Here is a 25,365-nt window from a genome sequence, read left to right as displayed (position 1 = left end):
ACCTCACTGAATGCAGACATGTAAACAGAAGGCACCCTAATATCCTTTAACTACAAGTATAGGGTTACAAAGAGAAAAACCCCCCTTTAAATACCTACATTTTTATATTCACCGCTAAACGTTTTAAAGGTGAGTTTGAACCTACATACTCGTATATCGCATGTTTTTGAGTATTAGTATCGTAGAATACATATTTTAGGGATCGTTTGCATTTGTCATATGTAATGTTATTTGTGTTTTGCGTATATAGGTAAGGTATAGTATGAACGTGCAAGTTTAGTAGAACTTCAAAGGAAATAGCGTAGGTTAAGTATACCGTACCAATAACATTAACAATAATGTATAGGGTCCTTTGAGAATTTGTATGACACATGTAAATTATATATATAATGTATACAAAAGTATAACAATGGTACGTGATGTGGTAAGGAAACCTTTTCGCTTGAGGATAACCAAAATTAAAGGTAACACTTGAAGTTATTTTAATGGTACACATACACACCTTTTGTCTAATCTTAAAGTTTAAACTTAAAATTGTTTCACATACATATATAAATGTAAAAGAAAATAACTATGGTAATAATTGTGTAAAATAAAAAAGCTTAATAGCTTTAGGTGTCGACCCTTAACGTGATTCTCAAATTTCGGTTTATTTGCATATGTTTTAGGATTAAATAAATATGCAAGGTTGTCACGAGACTCAATTACATCTACAGACTACATATAAAAGACATGAGTCTTTATTGTCGTTAAATAGGAATTCCAAGTATTTCTTTTTCTGTGTTGAATAAAATACCTATTTGTAAGGAATGCTTAAATCATTTAAGAATAAAAAATTAAAGCCTTAAAATGTATATCTCCAGTAGTTGAAAAGATTGGGGAAGAATTGAAAATTAAAGCCTTAAAATGTATTTCTCGAGTAGTTGAAAAGATTCGGGATGGCAATTTTGTTTTATAATTATTTAGATTATACTTACAAAACGTTTAGCAATAAATTTAACTCAAATCTGTTTGCTTTTCCTATAATATGGTTTTATAATGGGTATACTAAGATATTGAAGTTTAAATTACAAAAGTTTAGGGTTTTCACATATAATATGGAGTTATCTATAGAACATAATCATCAAAAACGAAAAATTTAATATTTTTGGAAAATATTTATTTTTCACAAAGTTGAGATGTCATCATTTGTTACATTTTTTTCTAGACGTTTAAACTTTCTTAAATTATTTGAAGGTATACAAATTAATTTTTCTTAAAGAATCTTAATACAAATATTTTTTAGCGAATACATAGAAAGGAGACGATAGACTACAAAAGATGTCAAATATAACTATATGTTTGCAATTAATTAATTGAAACGGTCTTGACAGGGAAATAGGATAAGAGGGCCGTGCCGAGGTATGAAAAACGTTTTCAAGGAGAGATCAAATGAAGGTGATGTAGTGTGAGTAAGAAACATACGGTTTTGACAATTTTCTTGTGTCAATACTTTTTAAAAAGAGGACTTTTAGGTTGGCATTAAGTAGCGGCTTTATGACAATGAGCTAACAAGATATTATGTATTGACAGTGGCGCGATAGTTAGTGCGTTGGACTGTCATGCCAAAGGTCTTGATTTCAATCCCTGCCTGACAAATCCTCCAAGAGTAATTCTTGTCATGAAAAGTGATTGCTCAAATAAGCCGTTCGGATTGCGCATTATACTGTAGGTCCCCTTCATCCCTGACAACATTACTCGCACACAAAATTGGTTGAGTTGTAAGTCACTAGGCCCTAGTTCTCAACGGACTGTTGCGCCACCTTATTTATTTAATTTATTATATTTAGATGACAGCATTTTCTGAAAATATGGTGGTTTAGTTGAATAAGCTAAGAATCGTGTATCGTGTCTATGGTGTCATCAGCCTAATTCAGATAAGATAATATTTAGTAATCATTTAAATATTGTTTATAGTTAGGAAAAAAAGAAGAGGACCTAAATGGCTACATTGAGGTATGCAAGAAGTAGAAAGAAAAGAAAAGGCAAGAGAATGCATCTCAAAAAATATTGTGGACGCGTATACAATTCGGTTCAAAGCCAAGAGCATAAATATATTGGATATTTTGTTAAATGCCTTTCTAATTCAGCTTTATTTTTTTGAACTGTGGTTTTAGAAAAGGTTTTCCAAAGTAAGGCTACGTTTTTTAATTCAGTCTTAGGTGTTAAGGATTTCAACCAAGATACTTGAGTCGAACATCATTATTTTAAAGAGGTTTTTGTATGAAATTTTATACTCGCAGTTTAAGGCAGCTGCTTGCCGAATTTACAATTGAAAATTTTGAATGAAACAACAACAACTTGTGTGTGCTACCAAGTTCATAGGTGGTTTCATTACTTGTGTGTGCTTAGAAAAATGCTAATCGTTTCAGTATAATTCGATAAAAAAAAGAGGCTGGGATGCCGACCCACACCGATAACTTTCCATCTTGTCTGTCGATTTGTCTTGCTTAAAAAATTTTCTATATGTATCAATTTTTACCAAATTTGCGTACTATTTTTTATAGATTTTATTTTTTTTATGAAAAAACGGGTTGGATTTTTATAAAAAAAAATACTGGATATCGAAAACAATATTTTCTGTGAAACAAAATATGTTTAAAGCTAATATTTTTAATTTTTGAAAAGCTATTTGAGTCGAAAGTAAATTTTGACCAAGTTTTAAAATTGTTTTTTTAGGTTTTTATTTTTTTGTAAAAAACCTGTCAATTGGATTTCTTTCAAAATTTTACTGAATTTTGACAACAATATTTTTTGAAAGATAAAAGTAGCTAAAAGCAAATATCTCAAAGTTTTGAAAAGATATTTGAGTCGGAAATCAATTTTTAGTTTTGTTTAGGTTTTTATTTTTTGTAAAAATAACAGACAGTTAAATTTTTCTCAACATTTTTTTTTGAATGTTGAAAACAACATTTCTTAAAGATAAAATACATTTAAAGGCTTAATCTTAAGCTTTTGAAAAGATATTTGAAAAAACTGTAAATTAGATTTTTTTCAAAAATTTATCAGATGTTAAAAACATTGTTTTTTGCACAAAATTGTTTTGGAGATGAAATCATATTTCAGTCGTAAAAGTTTTAAGGTGACAATTTTTTTTTCAGTTTTTTTGAGTTATTAAAAAACAGTTAATTGGATTTTGTTTCCAAAAATATACTTGTTTTGTATTACGTTACACTATATATATAATATAAAAGTTAATTTAAGTCTCTAGCGTCATTGGTTTGTGAGATATTTAGGGTTAACCAAATTGTTCACCTTTTTTTTAAACTGCTATGGTAAAAAAAAACCACCTACACAATTTTCTTTCTGCATCTTTCTGCATTATTATCTGTATAACAAAATTTATTTGAAGTCGATATCTATTTTGGTTCTTGAGCTATGGACGCACGAACAGACATCTTTCTAAAAATCTTTTTTTTCGACTTTAGGGACCTTGAAACGTCGAGAAATGTCAACAATATTACAATAACTTCCTATGGGAAGTTAAAAAAGTTATCAATTCTATTTTCTCAGAAATATATTATAAGTTAACAAACAATATTTTGCGTATGATAGATTCCAATAAATTTGTTGGCCCTGATATTTTAACTCAAAAACCAATTTTTAATATTTTCTTTTTAATCATTTCATTCGTTCTCGAGAGATTTGATTCGAAATCAGTTTTTAACAAGTTTGTGTAATTTATCGGCAGATTTCTATTTTGTATACAAAAAAAAAGTCAATTAATTTTTTTTTAGAAATCTTACTTAATGTTGAAAACAATATTTTGTAAAATATACAATTAATTTGAAACCAATATCTTTTTTTGTTGCCAAGATACTAGAGTAGAAAACCAATTTTTACCAACTTTGTGATTATTTTTTGGTTGTTTTTATTTGAAGATTACGATGGTAAATAAGTCGAAAAAAGTTTGTCCCCCGATTCCGTCCGTCTCACTGCCTGCCCTCACCCCTCCAGCTTTAACTATTGGGTCGATTAAGTTCAAAGTTGGAAATTATAGTTTTAAGCAAATTCACGTCAGGCGTTTTTTCATTTTGTTTAAGGTAAAAAATAACAGTAGATTCCAAATAAATTCTTTGGGTCCAAAATGGATGATTGGAATTTTATCAAAACCATTCTATAGATTTATAAGTTGGCTTTTTTCAATAACAACAAAAATATACTAATCAGATATTTAAAATAGTTTGAGTACGTAATATGTGATTTGTCTAACTTATTAAAAAAATAATAAATCAATGTTAACACAATAATCAGTTCCACTTATCGATAAGTGTGGCAAAAACTGAAAGTGTGAAGATAAGATGTTTATTCTGGGCCTATACGTATTTATACTTTTATTTTACATTTTTAAACATCTCTCATATCAGTTATCACTTTCATTATCAGATGAAAAATACTTCATGTTTGATAACTGAAAGAAGGTATTGATAGCTCAGATCACTAGAACAAATAGCAGTCTATTGCCACAAATTATTAAGTTGAAAATACTTGTTTACTTTCGAGGCACATGAATGTACACATGACGTCATGAAGTCGTATTTAAGTTCAATGTAAATAAAAATGATACTAGTGTTATCTTGCTTATTCGTTGTTATCAACGTTTCTTTATTTTGTTATCTTTTTTCATTGAGACACAAAAATGTATGTATGTACATACAAATGCGTAGGTACTTAGAAAATTAAATTCATAAATTTATACCAATAAATTAAACAAACAACAGGAAGTCTCTAACGTTGACATTAATAGTTAGAAATGAATTATTATAACGTAATTTGTTAAAGACAAATCTTTAAGATCAGCTGTCGGTTTGTCTAATAAAATTTAACACTAATTCTCAAATTTTAAATTGTTTATCTATTTCTGATAAAAAAAGTTATAAAACCTATAATTGATTGTCATTTTTATCATAAGAGAGTTTCTGTTATTGATAGTGATAAGTTGTAAATTTAGTTCAAATCACAAATGAAATGATATGAAGGCAGTTAATTAAGGTGCTATAACAAGCTATAAAAATAAACACTTACCTTTGATCTTTTTTGATTTTACCATGAGGAAATATGTATTTAAAGACAATATAAGAAAACGCTGTTAAGAGAACTAGCATTTTTTTAAGTGAACAGACTTTTTAATCCCATTTCCGTCTATTTTCACAAAAAAGAACATTTTTGTTTATCACATTGTACAATAACCTCACTCCACTTTGCTATGCCGCAAAATTGACACTTGTTAGTTTAAGCATGGATAAGCTATCGAGAAGGTATAAACAGTTTGTTCTTATTTTTTACTTTTTTATCGTCTTTATATAGGTCGAAAATATACATAAGGTAAAACGGACATTGCTTAAGTTGAGGCTGATTATGAGCAAGGACTTTTTAATCAGTTCGTAGCTTTGGAAATTAACAGAAGTTCAAAAGTAGTTAATAAATAAAAATACACGTTATTATATAGTACAAAGAATCCGCCTAATTATTGGGAGCGATGTTAACGCTCATCACAAGGTACGAATATCAACGACAGAGGTGAGTCTCTTTTTGATTATATTTTTGGTACTAACCTCTTAGTAAGTAATGTTGAAAATGAACCAACCTTTATCACTAAAACTCGACAAGAAGTCCTAGACATAACTCTTATCTCCAATACTTTTCAGTACCCGAAGAACACTAGTTCTCTGATCATAGATATATCCAGTTCACTATCAATGTGGATGAAAACCCGAGTCCATTGACATTATGGGAAAACTGACTGGGCTTCATACAGGAACTTATTACAAAGTTAACTAAAACCAGGACTATCTAGTCCTTCCTCTAACGCTAACGAACTTGACAACAAAGTCAATGACCTCACTCCAGCAATAAGCAGATCGCTTGAAATTCCATGAAAGTGGAAACCACAATGGTGGGCCTCAGAGCTTGACTCGCTGAGAAGAGAATGGAGGAAACTCTTTGGCCGTGCCAAAGCCCCACGACTAGCCTTTCACTGGAATCCCTAGGAATTTACAAGAAGGCACTAATTAAATCTAAACGATAGAAAAAAACTTCTGAAGTCTCCGTTACGGAAAATTCTTTCAACTATTCCAGCGATGCCAAGCTGCTTGAAAAATGCAGACGGCTCCTGGAAAAACTTAAGTAATGAATCGCTGAACTTACTACTGCATAATCACTTTCCTGGTAGTTCTCTAACCGAAACTTGCAACAATCATTTTAATTCAAGTTGAAACACAACATATCCACAAGGTCTGATCACAAGGAACAAGCTATAATGGGCTCTAAACAGCATTCAAACGATTTAAATCTACAGAACCAGATGGAATAATACCAGCCGAACTATAAAAAAATTCAGACATAATTGCACCAATCATTGAGGCAATTTTTACTGGCTAAAGATCTACGATCTATAAGTCTTTCATCATTCTTTCTTAAGACCTTGGAAAGATTGATTGATATCCATTTAAGGGCAAGTATTGATACAAGACTTTTGTCTTCGTCTCAACATACCTACTGTAAAGGTAAATCGGTGGAAACTAGGCTATTAAAACCTCTAAAGTCTCGGTCCTTAAAATGTTTTCCACTGGGGTTATATTCTAATAAACAATTTAATATTTCATTTCTGCATGCATATCGAAACACTTCCCGCAAGTAACAAAAACAAACAACATATTTAAGGCCATTTCTTGCTCTAGTGGTGCTAATTAATAATAAAAAAAATACTCACAGAAACTAAGGTTTTCTATTAATATTGCTTTGGAAAAATGCTGCCCTTTACGTTTAGAGATAAACGACAGAAAGAAGTTCTAAGGGATCTCGGAAAAAAACCTGACAAATTTTGGTTACACTTAATTATTCTATTTTATGCAATCTTTTTTGAGAACATATCATCTCAACGAAAAAAATGAAACATGAAAACATTTAAATAGCAGATCTAAGCTTTGTAAAAATAACTGAAAACATCGAAAAAATTATATCTCCTTGAACAGTTGAAATGTTTTCAATTGCTTTTATCTTCATAACTCTTTGATGGATTGCATTATGAGCAATGGATTACAAACATAGCTTATTTTTGAGACATTTTTGAAAAGATCATCAAAACTGCTATACATTTGCTAGATATTTTTCGAAAGACTAACTGGTATCTTCGAAAAGATAAATTGATTGGAAAAGAACAATGTTGAATGTTTTACAATTTTACATGCTTGCAAGAAATCTTCCTAAAGCAAGTCTACAAAGGCCTTAGTCGGATTACTCCCCAAAATGAAATATTGACATGGAATGTTTACAAATTCCATTTTTAATTAAAGCCCAGACGCTAAGCGTACAGAAAAGCAAATCTTTCTCAGATCTTCAGAGTTCTTCCACGTCGAAGTATGTATTTGATTCTATAACATTGCATGAATTTTGAGTTGGTATTAGGATGGAAAACCCTGAACTTGCTTAATTCGAGATTGGACGCTGTCCCAGATATACGAATAAAACTTTTGAACATTCAAGTTAATTTTCAAACATTAATAAATACAAAAATGAAACCGTTGCACAATCTAATACATAAAATTCTCCTGCCACAGTGTAAGTTGCCATACTCCTCCGAAACGGCTTAACCAATTTCAATGAAATTTTGCAAATACATTCGGTAGATCTGAGAATAGGTTCTTATTTATTTTTCCCAAGTGCTTTTGTTTAATTGCATCAACATCGTACACGGTGCAACGATCTTACGATAGTATTTAGTGACGATATGCACAATGAAGCATTGATTGCTATTGAGGATCTTTGCGTTATCATTGCCAACTTACCATTCAGTCATTTCGGTATGCCTTCACCAAATTGAAATGCATCTTATTTATTAGACACTTAATTGAATTGTGAACTACAATACAATACTGTAGAAATGGCTGCAATTGTAGCTCGCAATGTCCCACTAATTAATGAAGAACAAAGAACCATTTGTGATAACATCATGCTCGCAGTTTCGGCAGGATCGGGTGGATTAGTTTTTTTTTGGATACACCAGGTGGAACAGCCAAAATATTCCTTATTTCGCAAATTCTTGCTAAAATACGACAAATAATGGTATCGCATAGGCTTTTACATCTTCTGAGATTGCGGCAACTTGGATGGAGGCAGCTCAACTCATTCAGTATTTAAACTGCCACTAAATATTTAAAATAAACCAGATGCGGTGTGCTATATAAAAAAGCAATCATCCATGGCCACAGTGCTGAAACAGTGTAAAATTATCATCTGGGATGAATGCACTATGGCAGAAAAACATTCGCTTGAGGCGTTGAACAGGACATTAAAAGATACGAAAAACTACGACAGGCTATTTGGCGGCACTCTATTACTCCTTTCAGGTGATTCCAGACATCAACGTACGCTGATGATATCACCGCGTGCTTAAAATAATCGCAACTGTGGCGAAATGTTGAAAAAGTACAACTGAAAGTAAATATGCGTGTTCAAATGCTTCAAGATCCATCCTCTGAAACATTCTCAAAACAACAACGTCGGAAAAGTTTCTACAGATGAAATTGGATGCATAAAATTACGGGTCGGTTTCTGCAGGATTATGGATTCAAAAGATGCTCTCATTGACCAGATATTTCCCTATGTACACGGACAATATACAAATCATTAGCAGAAAGAGCAACTTTAGCAGCAACAAAATGTTGATGTCAATTGAATTGAATCTCAAGATACAACATTTGTCACCAGGAGACTTGGTGTCATACAAATCTATTGATACAGCTTATGATGCTACCGAAGCTGTAAATTATCCAAATCAGTTTATGAACTCATTGGATTTACAACGCATGCCACCGCATAATTTACAACTGAAGGTTGGATCTCCGGTAATTTTGTTTCGTAATTTGAAGCCACAAGGGTTGTGCAACGGCACACGATTAGTAATTAAAAAATGTATGAAAAATGCAATTGAAGCCACGAATCCCTATTGTACCTGCAGATGTGCCGATTCAATTCAAACGCCTTCAATTTCGAATTAGATTGGCATTTGCAATGACTATCAATAAATCTCAAGGCCAAACGATGTCTATCTGAGGCTTAGATTTGAGCACTTCATGCTTCTCACACGGACAATTATACGTGGCGTGCTCTCGAGGATCACAAAAAATATTGTACACTCTGTTGCATTTAAGGATTGATATTGTTTTTTGAAGTATAGTCATAATTAGCGATATGTAGCTATATAGTTTTGAAGAATTTATTTTAATAAATTAAAAACTTGTTTGGTGATTTATTATTACCTCTCCCAATTATATACCACATCCTTACACACTTACAATAAGTTATTTACTTTTAGCAAAATATTCCCTAGAAATAATTTGTACGAAAACGCATGTCGGATCAGCTAGTAATATCCATAAAATTTCTTAAACGAAAAAATAAACTTTAAAATGTTTTATTTTAATTGTTTGGTATCATTGTTTTCCAAAGCTTAAAAAATTCAAGAACCGCCACTCTCACACATTGAGGTAATTAAAAGGAAGCAGTAAAAAGTTTTAAAATAATTCACTTAAGTCCACAAATTAATATAAAATTAAATAAAATAAATGTGTTTTATTTTAGTTCTATTAAATACGTTGAGGCTATTCTAATGTTAAAAATAAAAATTCAAATTTTAGTGACTCCACACAAAATAGGCTCACAAAATTTCATTAGCTATTATAATAAAGTTGTAACTTTTCATAGTCTCAGAAATTAAGTTCTCGTCTACAACTCACTACCCATTTTTATACGTTCACGTAAAAAAAGATCAAGAAAATTTAATTTTATGATAAAGAATGTGTGAGGCTCTTTTAATGACACAGACTGTACTTGAATGAATATAGAAATCATAATCAGGACATGTGTCTTAATTAGCTTCAACATTTAAGTAACTTTACATCATGGTTTCCAAATGACGATTTTCAAAACAAAACTTTTAATTTCATTTGCATTAAGTTTGCATTCTAAATATAAGTATTTTCTTAACTAAAAACACACATCCTAACGAACGAAAATAGTACCAAAAACACATACAAGATGCCTTATGCTCTGCATCTGCATCTAAACTTAAACTTTCTCCTTAACTTCTTTTTTTTCTTCTTCTTTTTCTTATAAGCTTAACATTTTTCAACTTGTTGCTTTAGCATGCATAATAATAGTTCATATATAGTTCTTATATTCATTCTTGACTAACTATTTCCTATTTAAACTTTCTTCAGGCGAAAAATCACATTCCTTAAGTAAACTCTTGAACTTTGGAAATTTCCTTTTCTACTCCCTATAAACTTCTGTTTCTATCTATAAGCATCTAATTTGCATAATAGTCCACCTTCTTTTCTCCCTTTCAAAACATCCTTATAAGAACTTTTACTTGCAATTAGTTTGCATTCCCAATATTCCAACATATGTATATTTTGTAAAGAAGGAAAAAAAGTTCTATACGGTCTTAATTTATGCATCATATTCTTGATGTCTTGCATCAAAAGGTTATCTTGATTAAAATGTAATTTTATTGCAAATACGATAAGAACACGGATACGGAAAGAACAGCAGTGGAAAGTGTTCTCTGGATGTTGAAAATCCTCAAAGCTTAATGAAATGAGAAAACGATTTTGTAATTTTATGTTAATTTTTATTTTGTATTTTATTTTTTCAGAGGAAGAAGAATTTTCTTGATATTTACTTTTAGTTCTATAGTTCTTATTATTGCTAGTAACTATTGCTATACAGCTGTAAAATTGCTAATGAAAAGGAAAATGAATTAAAATCATAGGGAAAGATATCAAGGAACTTTTTATTTTTGAAGTATTGTTACAAATTAGATTTAAAAAACAGAGGTCAAAGGATGTGCACATAAATTATTCAAAGTCTTGATTAAAAGTTCTTGTGAATGTTGATTAATTTAAAATTAAATTGTTGATTGAATGTCTTACGTTGCGAACTTTTCATTTTAAATTTGGTATTAAGGTTTGCATGATTTTTATAAGTGAAAATAAGAAGCGTTCAGCTGAAATTTCGTTGAAAAAATTAGCAAAACAATTGGGCTGTTTATGTATACTTCCAGAATCTTAAAGATTTCTGCATTTTTAGAAATATAAACAAATTGTTTCATCCAATTTTCTCTTTGTTTTTTTATAAAAAGAGAACACTAAAGTGGATATCACTATCTTTATTATGCAGAGACACTGTGGGACCACTGGGAAGTGGAAAGAGGGTTTGAAAGGAGATGTCAGTGCACATTAGCACTGAGAAAGACAGGGTGTGATAAGGCATTCACGTAGTACGGCTAAAGAACGAATCTTTGTATATGAGGATAAACTGATGGATGTGGATTCCTAGAAGCGCGAGTATTACGGTTGAACTGTTTAAGGGGAGGAATGGAGCTGGCTATTTTTGAAGCGAATAAACCATGAAAATAACGAAAAAAAAGGTTTAGATAAGAACACTTAGGACGGTGTTCAAGCGAAGTGAATAACCGAATGACCGAATCATCAATCAATGCTCTAAGTTCAATACGTTCTGGCGACGCTGCTGTGAAAGTGAAAAGTTGTAAACATTTATCTCGCCCGTACTTTTTTTATTAAGTCAGTTTAAAAGTAAAAATATCTAAGTATCTACAAAATTTGCTCAGATTTATAAAACAGGTAATACATTATAAAATCTAAAATCGTTTAAAATATCTGCTATCTGGATCTGATTAACAATAAGCGTAAGAGTTATCTAACTTCACCCGACGGCAACGAGCAAACCGCAAAAGCTAATAATAGATCAAGAATTTTTTTTAAAAATAATTCAAAAATGTCGATATTAGATTCAGATTTGCAAAAAATTAAATACATCGTCGATGATTCCCTGCATAATGAACTTCAAAAGGCAACTGCAAACTTGGTATCCGACGAGGATCTCAATGCACTAAATTCAGAGATAACCTACTTGAGAAAACAAAATTAAAACTTAGCTCAGAAAGTTCATCAATTCGAGGCAAGATGCGTATTGTTAGAGGAACAACTCGAAGCACAAAGCCGTGAACTAAAGGGTAAAAATAATTTTGTCTCCCTTCCATCTGAAAGCACTGACCCAGAAGTAAAAGGGCGATGTATAACTCAGCTGCTATTAGATGGAGCACATATACAAGGAATCTCCAAACTCTTTAAAATAAGCAGAAAAGCAACATAAAGCTAACGTCTGGGATGGAAGGCAATATTCTGAATGGTTTAGTACTGATTCTGGTGTCCAACAAGGTTGCCCGCTTAGTGCACTTTTATTTTCACTATTCATTAATGACATTGGTAACCACTTGCCTGGAGGAATTAGAATGCCCGGAATCCGCAGAAATGTGTTACTATTTGCATACGACATGGTCATATTATCGGAAGAAAATCTTCAGATGATAATAAACCGACTGTCTGCATACTGCGATAAATGGGGATTACAAATCAATACAGAAAAATCAAAAATAATGATCTTTTCGTGATCCAATCGAAATGAATCCGAAAGTAATTGGAAGTACAACAGAAGAAGTTTGGAAGTGACAAACGAATATAGATATCTTCGAGTGAACCTTAACCAACAGCTGAATTTTAGTAGGCATCTTGACATTAAAGCAAAAACATAACAAAGTCTAATAAACTTAACATGGAGAGAGATTTTCACGAACAACCTAATTTGATTGTCTCCCAAATACCAAATTTTTAATTCAGTTGTAAGGTCCATTTAATGTTCTGCAGCTGAAGTTTGGGGAATGGAAGAGTTTGAGGAAATTAAAAAATTTCAGAGGAGTTTCATCAAAAAAATCTTCAACCTACCAATTAAAACTCCGAATTATGCGATTTACCTAGAAACTGGCTTACCATAGTTATTTACTAGCACCTTTAAACTACAAGCGGATTATATTATTAAAGTCTTGGGCTTCCCAGATGAGCGATTGAGCAAAATGATGCTGCTATAAGAATAAGGAACAAAGATTGGTGCTATGATAAATGGCAACGAATTGCCACTTCATTTGGTGAAGATATGCAAATTGATACATGTAATATTATTGATGTAAAAGAAATAATTAATTAAAATTATCCAGCTAAATGAAGATTCGGTTCGGAATCAACTTAGAAAAACAGCTATTGAATAAGAAAGTCGAATATTATACATCCAGTTACTATTTCAACAATTCTTTAGGCTACAAAGATATTTCTTTAATTTTCAAAGCAAGATGCGTAGTCTTATGTCTTAACGGTAGACCAAGCAATGCGATTTTAAACCGGTTCTGTACACTCTGAAACTATAAATTCAAAGAAGACTCCTCCATTTTATAAGCGTATGTCCAATTTTCAAATACAAGCGATTCTCATATTTAAATAAAATTCTCTCTCACTCTACAAGAGACAATTCTAATATTGGGTGGACCAGATTGGACAAATATTGTCAACTATCTGAAGGAAATTTGCAGATTTAGAAAACTGATTATGTATGTAAATATCAATATATAATTAAAACTGAAATTTAAAACAAAGCAGACCAATGAATAATTTGCTAGTCGAGCTGACCAGCCCAGAGATAAGCGTTATACTCAAGATTTGGAGGTATGTAAGTCTTGGAGATAACAGCCAAATCAGAGGGGGAAACAAAATTCTTGCTTCGCCTTAAGAACATCGACATCGACATCTAGTATGTGATCGTTCCACAAGAGGTTGGTTGGTTGGTGACACACATACCGAGGATATCGAAATGTTCAGTCTCATTTATGGAAGTGTCATCAATAGATAATGGCAAGGGCGGTATGTCTTGCTTTAATTTCCATTCCTATTTTGAGCAAATTATTAATAAAGTTAATAGATCTCCCGGTTTTATTAAGATATGGTCCTCATCTTGAATATGCGTGCCAAGTATGGTGTCTCTTTTATGAAAACCATTCACTCAGAATTGAAAATGTTCAAAGACGTTTCGTTCGATTTGCCTTACGTGACCTCCCCTGGGATGATAAATCCAATTTGCCTCCTTATGCCGATCGACTACAACCCTTATACATCACCAATTGTTAATGGGCAATATAGATTCCCCGGCACTCCTGAGTGATATTCATCTTAACACCAATCCTCAAAATCTGTGATCTGTTTCGCTTTTCTACATCCCTCATCACTGCACTAATTACGGGCACGTTGAACCAATGTCCAAAATTCCTCGTCACTGCAAGGCTGCTATGGTAGTCTTCGATTTTAACATTTCCAAATCCCATCTGAAACATACCCTTTACTTTTCCCCTTTTTGAGTCCGAATTCCTCGCCCCTTGTAATTTTAAGTCTATTAAAATCAAAATTGTAAGTTCTTGTACATAAAAGAGCTTTTATGTGGGCCTTAGGGCCAACATGAATAATGTTGAAAACTGATAACAAGAACTTAAAAAAAAAAAAAATGTTAAGCTAGTGTTAAGTTAAGTTAAGTTATGTTAAGTTATAGCTTGTATTAAGCTGAATAAATAAATTAAAATTAAAATTTACAATATAAGACAGCAATAAGTTTTCGAGGCGTTGAATTATAGGTTTTTTGTTCCCACTATACAATCCTGTTTAGGTAGGAATTTAATGACATTATCATATTTTGTTGTTGCAGTTCAAAGTCCGAAAAAAGAGGGATATGAATCTGAAAACGAATATGAGAGCGCAACAATTCAATGGATAAGAAGCTGCAGACAAGAGATCATTAATAAAAATGATAAAGATTGTCGGAGACAAAACGGAGCCTTGGGGCACACCAGTGTTTATTTAATGGTCTACTACTTGTATTGAACGGTCAAAAAGGTATTTTCCAATACATCGAAGGAGGGTTTTATCTAAAACTCACTGGCAGTAAACTGCCCAGCAAAGAGATTAGCTTTTTTTTAGAGAGCTAGCAAATGAAGTATCATTAACAACGAGCGTAGGAACCGAGGAAGAGGAAGCATTTCTCAAAAAATTGGTCGGTCGAATATAGGCTTTATAGACACTCCTGGCTTGCTAGAAATTTCTCCGGGTTTTGCTCGGCTAGGATGGTCTTAAAAAAACAGAAACTTACTTCATTAACTCTTATCAATTCTTTACAACTCTAATCAAACTATGCGTTTTCCTAAGCTCTGATGCTTTTAACCCTGTTTGGCATATGAGTTCTCATTCCCAATAAAATCAAACTTGTGATCATATCAGCGCTGGTGTCCCAGTTGGGTTTCTCGAATTGCTAAACTGTTGTTGTAGGAGCTTTTTTCTTAAGTGTAGCGTTTTGACACGAAAAATTAGAAGTTTTAACACAATAACCTATCAGTTATCAGGGTCAGAGGTAAAAAACAAGTCAAGAGTATTTTCTGTTCGACTTTCCACGTCCTATATCGAAACTTACAATTTTAAAATAAGTAAAAGAAATGGAAACCAACGTTACAATGAATTAAGAATTATGTTTACACTTAATTCTCTACTACGCACTATTTCACAAAAAAAATTGAAATGTGATAGTTCTACAAATTTGTCACAATTGTCTGACAAATGTGTATTCTATAAAGTATTCTATTATTATTCTATTATTTTCATATACTGACATTTTTCATGACAAATTTATCATTGTCCTAATTACCAATGAAAAGATGTAAAACAAAACTTTTGCATTTTGTTAAAATTTTCATCATTTTTCGACCAATTTTGTCGTTTTAGCAAAATTATGTGAAATGCATAAAACATTATTGAATAATATTCTCAAATACTAAGTGTACTATACTTTATTTATTCCGAAAATTTAAGGAAACTTTGAGGTATTATATAAAGGGTAATAAATTGAAGGATATTGCAGAACAGGAGAAAGGGCTCAACGCAATGCATCAAGTAAGGACTGGAAGCACTTTTGAGATACCTTTTAACTATTCGAAAATCATTATTTACTCTTTGCTTAAAATTCCGATTCGAACTTTTACACGCAGATCCAACTGAGAATCTTCATCACTTTTACATTCACTAGAAAATATATTGTTTATCATTTAAGGGCGTTTCACTGTCAACACACAACACTGTCAACAATTTCATAAAACAATTGTTTGTACATATTTGTCGGAAAATTCCTGAAAATTGTGGAAAAATACTTAACAATAGATTGTCGAGACAATTTCTTTATAAAATTAAAATATGACAATTGTCGAGTATTTTCTTACATTTCTACAAAATTGTTAAATTGTTTATGTCACCTGTCATAATTGTCAATTTTTATGAAATGGGCCCCTGGTCACGATAACAATCAAATGTCAACTGTCAGATTATTGACTGATTAAAATATAAATGTCCTATAAATTGAGTCAATTTGAAACATTTAGTCAGTTATTCAAATTCGGTATTTAAAAAATGTAAGACTGGATAAATGTTGAACAATTTAATATGCAATCCATGATTTTTACTAATTTTATTGTTTTTTTAACAACTGTCAACACAAAACACCAAATTGTGTGTACACCCTTTGAAATTCGCTGACACAGATAAAAACAGAAGAGACCATAAAAACTAAATCAAACTTTTTAATAACTTTTCAATTTTAAAACTTTTTTGCTTACCACGTGAACTGTAAGTAGTTACCACCATAGAGAAGTATAAGAATTTGCAGTTCGTGCATTTTTCTCCTTTCTTTAAATAAAAACTTTTCAATAAATATTAAAACGTATCTACATAAATTATGCAGCACAAATTCTTCTTCTATTTTTTTATAGGTATTTTATTTGTATTCAAGTCCTGACGAAAATACAAAAAATAAACAAATATTTAAATCAATATTAGTTTTTTTTCTATTGTTAGAAATAAGATCAAACAAAAAATGTGTTTTCATAAATATTTTATACATGTTATGCACTGCTCAGTGCACACCTCTATGACCCCATGAAAACATCAAAAATCGACCTTAAAAAAAGTATTTGTTGAAAGAAATAAAATATACATCGAGCACGTTTTTTTGTTATTTTCATCTTGCAAATTTGCATAGAATTTACAAAAATATTGTTAATATTCTGAATAATAAATAGATAGTGCATACATTTTTTTCTCAGCAATTTAGTTTTAGATGCAAGATACACATTTTATGTTGTTTTTGCTGTCCAAATAAAAACAATTGAGATGAAATTCAGAATCGCTTCAAGGAGTGGTCTAGTTTAAAGTGAATATCTAATTCTTTGGCATGAAGTTTTGTTGTAACCCTACAAAGTGCTATGTAATCAAAATTAAGAAAAAAACTTTTCTCTGTTATCTACATATGTTTGCCTTTTGACTTAAATGAGAACTTGGTATTTTCATAATTTTAATAAGAAACAAAATTAGCTGAAATTAAAAATTAAAAAAATTGCGTATACGCCTAGGTGCACCTAAAGAAAATGTGACATTATTAGTTTTGTAGGCATTTTTGATTTTTGTTATATTGCATTTGGTAGAATAATTTTGCATAATTTTATTAATAATCAATTTTGTGTTATGCATGCATAATTTATTTAAAATTCTGTAATCACATTTTCATTCAATCACATTGATGTTCAAATGGTAGACATGTGCATTGAAGAGGACACAAGGGTCCACATGTTTTTCTCAAAACCCACCTCTGTCTATCAATTCCTGCTCTCACCTCCCCGTTGTGAACATCGAGTGCCTAGTACCTCAGCTGGAGATTGGGTTGCAACCCCAGTGGAAAGTTTTTGGGGGCAGCAGGCGAGAGGGGAGAGAGGTTTTCCACTAAGGCACCTTTCCTTATCCAGACGGCAGCGGAGGATATACCGAGATGCAATCAACGGATGAAAAACTGCAATATTTACTATGGTGACTGCTACCGAGAAAACCAACAGCGCTTATTTGGATGCGGCTTTGTCAAAGGAGCCAGACTTAGGCAAGAAGTATTGAGCATCAACGAGCGCCTCATGACCATCCGCATCAAGGCTGAATTCGGCAAAAACAGAAGAGAAGGATGATAACACCAAAGATATGTTCTTCGAGCTCCTAGACAAAACATATGAGCTGCGATATTAAAATTGTCCTAGTCGATTTTAATGCCAAGCTAGGAAGGGATGACATCTTTGGTGGAATAATCGGGAAAACAGCCTGCACGACGACACTTCCGACAACGGATTCAGGCTCATAGATTTTGCTGCGGGGAGAAACGTCATGGTAGCAAGTACGCGTTTTCCACACCTCAACATCCACAAAGGAACTTGGAATTCTCCAGATCTATCTACCGTCAACCAGATTGACCATATTGCGATCGACGCCAGACATGCTTCGAGCCTCATGGATGTCCGAACTTTCCGAGGAGCTAACATCGACTCGGACATTTACCTTGTTGTAGCCAAGGTAGCACTTCGGGTTTCCAGACCCAAGGCAATACAGGGATATGCTGGCAGAAGGTACTACGTCGAACGGCTACAATCGCAAGAGATCGCCCAATCCTTTTCCGACCGAGTTTCAAGTAACCTCTCTCGAAGTTTACTGCCGCCAATACAATGTATCGAAAACCAGTGGCAACATTGCCAAGATGCAATCAGAGAAGCCGCCACTGATGTGCTGGGTTTTAAGAAACCACCAAAAAGGAACCCCTGGTTTGATTAGGAATGTCGGTAGGCAAATGCAGCCAAACAACAGGCACCCAAAGCGGCGGCGCTGCATAAAAGGACGAGAGCTGCTCGTGAGCTCTATGATCAGAAGAGGCGTGAAGAACATCGACTTCTCAGAAGGAAAAAGAGAGAGCATGAGAAGCGTGCGTTTTATGATGTTGAGAGGTTTAAAAGCAGGAATAGAGTTCGAAAGTTTTATGAACAGGTGAAAAAAAAACTCACAAGTACACAAACCTCGAAACGAAGGCTGCAAAGGGGCCAAAGTGAAAACATCATAGTGGAACCGCAGTCAATGCTGAGGATATGGAAGGATTACTTCTGCAGATTGTCTAACGGCGACGACGAACCAAATTCCGCTACCAAGCAGGATGATCCAATCAAAATAGACAACGAAAGCTAACAATCCCGTCCTCCCGACTTAGACGAAGTAAAGATTGCCATATCTAAGCTGAAGTCAAATAAAGCCGCTGGAGTGGATGGCTTGAATGCCGAGCTCTTTAAAGCAGCTGGAGATAAGTTGGTTAGGAGAATGCACCAACTTATCTGTAAAATATCGTCGGAAAAACGCATTCCCGATGAATGGAACTTCAGTATTGATTCCCCCATCCTGAACAAAAAAGATCCTTTGAACTGCACCAACTATAGAGGAATCAGCATTCTTAACATCGCCTAGTATGTGAACGTTTAAACCCTTTCGTCAGCAACCTGATAGGTCCTTATCAGTCTGGTTTTAGACCAGGAAAGTCCACAGTCGATCAAATATTCACATTACGGCAGATCCTGGAAAAAATCCAAGAACACTAAATCGACACCCACCATCTCTTCATCGGTTTCAAGGCCGCATATGACAGCATCTACAGGGACGAGCTGTATAGAGCCATGTCTAGTTTTGGTATCCCTGCCAAACTCGTCCGTTTGTGCACGATGACCATGGAGAATTCACGCTGCTCCATAAAGGTTGAAAAACTTAACAGAACCTTTCGATGTCAAAAAAGGTTTGAGAGAAGGTGATGTGCTGTCATATGATTTTTTTAACATCGTACTTGAATGAATAGTGCAGAGCTCACACGTTAACTCTAGAGTCACTATCTTTCAAAAGTCTGTCCAACAACTAGCCTATGCTGATGACATTGACATAATCGAAAGAACTCAGCGTGATGTCAATGGGGCTTTTGTAAGTATTGAGGCAGAGGCGGCAAAAATTGGTTTAACAGTTAATGAGGGCAAAACAAAGTACATGCTGTCGTCAAGAAAGGACATACAACACCGACGTCTTGGTTTAAACGTCACCATCAACAGACGTAACTTTGAGGTAGTCAAGAACTTTCTAGGCTCCGCTGTAAACGCGGCAATCAACATTAGCCCTGAGATCAAACGAAGAATAACTCTTGCTAACCGCTGTTTCTTTGGGCTAACAAAGGAATTGAGTGAAAAAGTCCTCTCTGGAATTACCAAAGTGTAGCTATATAAGACCCTTATCATCCCCGTCCTGCTATATGGTGCAGAAGCATGGACTATGACAAAAGCGGATGAAAGCACCTTGGGTCGGTTCGAGAAAAAAGTATGTAGACTTAACCAGAAGGGTAAAAGTCCAACGACTAAGGAGGTTGGGTCACGTAGAGCGCATGGAAACCAATGATCCGGCCCGGATAGATTTCTTGTTATTTTTTCAATAATAGAAACACCTTGTTGCTGAAAAGTGGCATACAACTTTGAATCAACACCCGTGTTTTTGGCATTCTGGCAGTAGCCAGATTTTTGTATTAAAAACTTGTTACAACTGAAAGAGTTCTGTCAGAAAAATAATTTAAAAAAACACACAAATAGAAGAAAGTTTTGTGAAAATAAAAAGTTAAAATTAAAAAGTAAAATGGGTAATTGTCAAGAAGAAATTGGTAAGAAAACATCTGGAAATTGAGATTCTGTAAAAATAGTTCATTTAACAATTGCAGCTTAGACATAAAATAAAAACTTCAAGAAGGGGGTTTGTTCGTAGACTACTACATTAACATGTGGTATTGAAGTGAACTAGAACCTCGTCTCAATTCTTTTTATAACTTAATCGAGTTAAAATGAGCTTGATTTGACTCGATTCCGGTCGGAGATCGGAGTCGATTCAAAATTTGTTAAGAAAAACCTGTATGGAGGAGTTAGTTTTACAGATAATGCATTTTGGTACATTTATTTGCATGTTTGTGTCCAAAAAATAGTTTTGTTTTAGTTAAATTAAAAAATAGAATTGCACATGGTAGCGTATTCTTCATTGTTTAACACGAATTAAACTATCTCACTTTCACTTCGTAAGAAACATCGAAACACCATTTGCATTTTAGAAAGGCCTGTCAAACTTAATCATTTTTAAATCTTCTTGTGCGGTGGAAACACCAAAAAGATTTATTTAATTTAAAGTGACATAAACCTTTAGTGGAAACATAGCAAAACTTAATTATCTTTTCTATTCTAGCAAAATAAGCCTAGTTAGTTCATTTTCATTAACAAAAGTAAATAATATCAACAGTAACAGATTGATTTTTGTTCGCCAATGGAAAACACATAATTCCAAATGCACAACTACTCAACGAACACAGCCATTGAGATACGATTGCAATATCAATCGTACCAACATTTGAGAATGAAATCACATAAGATCCATCCGATACTCGTATAAATGTCAAAAACCCATCCGTAGTAAGATTCTACTTTAACTTTTATCGGTAGTATTCAAACTATGGATATTGTTTTTGTTGTTTGTGTAAAACCCTACTATACTATTGATAGATTTTCCAACAAAACAAGGGTAATGAATAGAAAATATTGAGACAATTTTTACGCTTATTCATACAGATATAGCCAAAATAATAGCAACACTCTCTAATTTTTGCTAAAATTGTGTGTAGAACTCACATTAGGCAGATATTAAAAAATATAAGTGTTATATATTAGTGGTAAGTATGTTCTTTATCTATTTTATATACAGTTTTTTAAAAACTAAAAAAGGTGTGCAAAACTTCATAGTCAATTTCCCTTAGGCTTCCCAACAAGTTGGTCATAATAATAGCAACACTTGATTAATTTAACAAAAAACAACAAACTTTGATAACCAATGCAGTTTTTTTTGATTTATTAGCAATGAATATTTAATATTTTGTTGGAAAACCTTTATTTTTCAACACTGCATCGATTCGATTTGGCATAGAGTCTACCAGCTTCTTGCACTTTTCTTGTATAATCCCATACCACACTTCTTGGACAATTCTCCATAGATCCGCTTTGTTAGTAGGTTTATGCTTACTAACCTCAATCTTCAGTTCATTCCAGAGGTTTTCAATAGCATTTAGATCCGATGATTGAGAAGACCACTCCATAACGTCCAATTTGTTTCGCTGACTTCAGAGCTTTGTTGATTTTGCCGTATGCTTAATGTCGTTGTGTTGCTGGAAATGCCATTTAAGTGGCATTTTTTGTCAGCCGACGGAAGCATAACATTTTGCAATATGTCCACATACGACTTCTTTATCATTATGCCATCTATAATGAATATTGGACCAAAGCCTCACCAATAAAAACAACCCCATAACATTATGCTGCCAACTCCATGCTCCACGGTTGGTTTTGTGTGCCGCGGAATGTAGGCCTCGCACTTTGGGCGACGAACAAATTGTTTTCTATCCATTCCGAATAAATTTATTTTCGTTTCGTCGCTCTAAAGCACATTATTCCACTGCTGCTTGGCCTGAAATGGGTCGTCTTTCATCTGATGCCTTTTTGCAAAACAGATCTGCTTCTGGATGTGTATTTTTGTTAGTAAGGGCACCTTCCTTGGAGATCGTGCATGAAGGCTAGCATCTTGCAAGATACGACGAAAAGTTCTAGAACTAACTGACGTTCGTATTTCTCGCTGCAGTTCTTTTGATGATATAAACGGATTTCATTTTAGATTTTAGACGGACGCTCTCTGGTTTCTTTAACATTTTTGGAGTTTATAGCATTCCATACTACTCTGGAAGAGCGCCCAATGACTTTTGCTATCTCTCTCATGGATCGCCCGCTATTTTGTTGGCCAGCAAATTTTGTAGTTGCTATCTGTTGAGTGCATAATATTACAAATGAGTTTTGTTTACTCACAAGATCAAACGTTGAATAGATTGGCAATATAATAACCGCTACAATAACACAGCTATTTGTTCCTATTTTCGCCATATTACCTATGTACATACATGATATCGATTTCGTTTACATTACGATCCCTTAAAATTAATAGAAGCATGTTCCATCTTAAAAGACCAAACACTTTTCCACCTACATATGTCGTAAACCTAATAGCTTTTTGGATCTTATTTTCATAAATTTTCAGCAACCCAAATTAATTAGATACATGCTCTTAAAAATAGAAGTAAATAATTGCTAACCTTCTCCCCCCCCAACTCAACATTTCCTAAACGCACATACGCATATTCATTTCAAAGAATTCCTTAAAATCGCTTAACATATCATCATTCACAAAGTTGGAGAATATCTTTCCTTTGTACAAGAAGGTGCCTCCACCTAACATTTGCAACCAATCCCAACACACATCAAAATGTACCTTGTTTGATTTAATTCTAACTCCCTCTCTCTTCTTTCATCATCACAGCTTCCTCGCTGCTCCTCTCAAGACAGTTAAAACAAAATTTCTTCATCAAACAAATCATTCATATATTATCATGAGATGAGAAGTCTTTCTCTCTAGAATTTGCGATACGATGAAGGAGTTTTGTAGAACCATCAGTAAAAAAAAAAAAACATCCTTCCTTCGCGCCAGATGTGTACTGTGAATGTCCTTACAAAAACAAAAACAAAGACTACACAACGATGAAGACGTTAATTGAATACGAAAGCACATTCGTTTTAGCGGCAATTCTACCCACGACGCAAAGCTTCAACTCCTCCGCACCCAACGCTGCTTTGTATCTACTTTGCCGCATCGTAAATGTTTAACTTCCTCTTCATTTCAAAGCCATTTCCTGATACCGACAGACAAGATGTACACACTGTTGCGTACTCGTACCTCTACATGTTGGCAAAAACTTGAGCTCAAGAAAAGTTCCATAGGGAACAAAAGGACGAACACGTTGTTCGGGAAAGGAAGAGAATGAAAGAGAGACGCAGGTGTTAAGGCAAACTGCAAAAATATTTCAACAAAAACCTCTGTATCCCTTGGAAACAACCAAAAAAAAATATCATAAATCCCGTTTCCTGGTGAAAAAGATATGAAAACGACGAAAACCATAAACCAAAAACCAAGCGAGGATGTTTATCCAAACTCTCACCGCTCATTCACCTTGCTTCCTCTTCGTTTTCTTGAACGCAAATCTCAAATTTAGAGATGATTTCATTCGAATCTCAAAGCAGTTGACGGTATGTATCTGAAATTTACATCTGTGATTCATTCCAGAGGCATGATAGTGAATAAAATAACAATTAGTGCGTTAAATAGGAAATCTATGAAAGGAAAACACAACTACGACTACGACGACGACAAGACAAAAACAAAATTAAGTAAACAAATTGCCCCTCCTCTCCAGTTTTGGAACATGCAGGGAGGTGGTAAACAAGCGTGAACTTACCCTCGAAGCCTTCCTTGAGTTTCAAGGCATCGTACTTGTCCAAAGCTATTTTAAGCGATGAACGTTCGGCATCTTTCAAAGCCAACACAAGTTCGTAGGCCTTCTCCTCGCATAGAGGAGGTGCTGCTCCCAAAGATGTAGTTGGATGTTGTTTGGATGAGAATTTCGAATAGAATCTCTTAGAAGCATGCCATTCATTGAGAGCTGTCGTCATAGAATCCGAATTCCTCACTACAGTGGGTTTTTGCTTAGACAAATGCCATCGTTTAGCCGAGATTTGATTTGTATGAACCTCGGCGGTGTAGTTTAAAGATAAGCAAGTTCTTTGGAGTAATTTACTCATAACGATTCTGTGGTGATTCATTATTGCGTAGAGGTGTATATTATATTCACAATGGGAAATTGGTTTCTTATTGGTATTGTTTTCGATTCTGGTCAGAGAGGATAATTTAGTTGTAAGATTCAAGCTTTAACTTCTGGGACATTGAGGGACTTTTTTACACTGAAATTGTAACTGAAACACTTGGGGGTGGATGATCAACAGGACGGTTTTTCGCACGAAGAGAGATTTTCTATTTTTTTCACTTTTTTCTTGGGGGGACACGACGCACAACGTCCAGCGATGTAGACTTTCGTTCCGAGTTGAAACTTTCCACAACGGTGATAAGAGATGAACTGTCAGAAGTGAAGTTGGATGAAGAAAATTTTCTGGGTAATTTTCCTACTTTTCCAAAGGAATACAATATTGAGTGGGAGAGAGAAAGAAAAAACGAAATTGAAAGAAAATAAAGGAGGAAAATTGAATTAAAACAAAATATACCACTGACAGAAGCAAAGGCACTGTTCTTTTGACAACTATTACTTCGATACTCGATTTGAATGACGTCAGTGGTTTTGTTTTTATGGGAAAGTTATGACAGTTGTTGTTATAATTTTAGTATAAAACATTTGTAGTGTTTGGCTTTATGGGAGCGAGCGGATGTTTAATATATTTCCGGTATGAATTGAAATCGTTATGTTTGAATACGTGTAAACACTGTTTGAAATTGACATTTTAATTTATAATCTTTTGTCGTTCCTAAAGTTCATGATTCGTATGTTTTCTTTTATCAATAAATATCGTTTCTAAGGTCA

At 33.5% G+C, this 25,365-nt stretch overlaps 1 protein-coding gene across 2 annotated transcripts in view; it reads right to left on the bottom strand.

The window, feature by feature from the left end:
• The window catches only part of LOC129938768 (uncharacterized), a 108,565-nt gene extending 83,508 nt beyond the window's left edge, over positions 1-25,057 (bottom strand). Inside the window, exon 1 of one of the 2 annotated variants that reach the window (XM_056046506.1) lies at positions 24,232-25,057. In XM_056046506.1, coding sequence (XP_055902481.1) covers positions 24,232-24,595 — 364 coding nt within the window. In that variant the 5' untranslated portion in view covers positions 24,596-25,057. The remainder of the gene's footprint in view (positions 1-24,231) is intronic. The other variant, XM_056046507.1, reaches the window with a different exon arrangement.
• Positions 25,058-25,365: the final 308 nt, after the last annotated feature.

The sequence above is a fragment of the Eupeodes corollae genome, chromosome 1 (genome assembly GCF_945859685.1).
Source record: "Eupeodes corollae chromosome 1, idEupCoro1.1, whole genome shotgun sequence".
In the NCBI taxonomy this organism is placed as follows: domain Eukaryota; kingdom Metazoa; phylum Arthropoda; class Insecta; order Diptera; family Syrphidae; genus Eupeodes; species Eupeodes corollae.
This window is presented reverse-complemented; position numbering and strand designations above follow the sequence as displayed.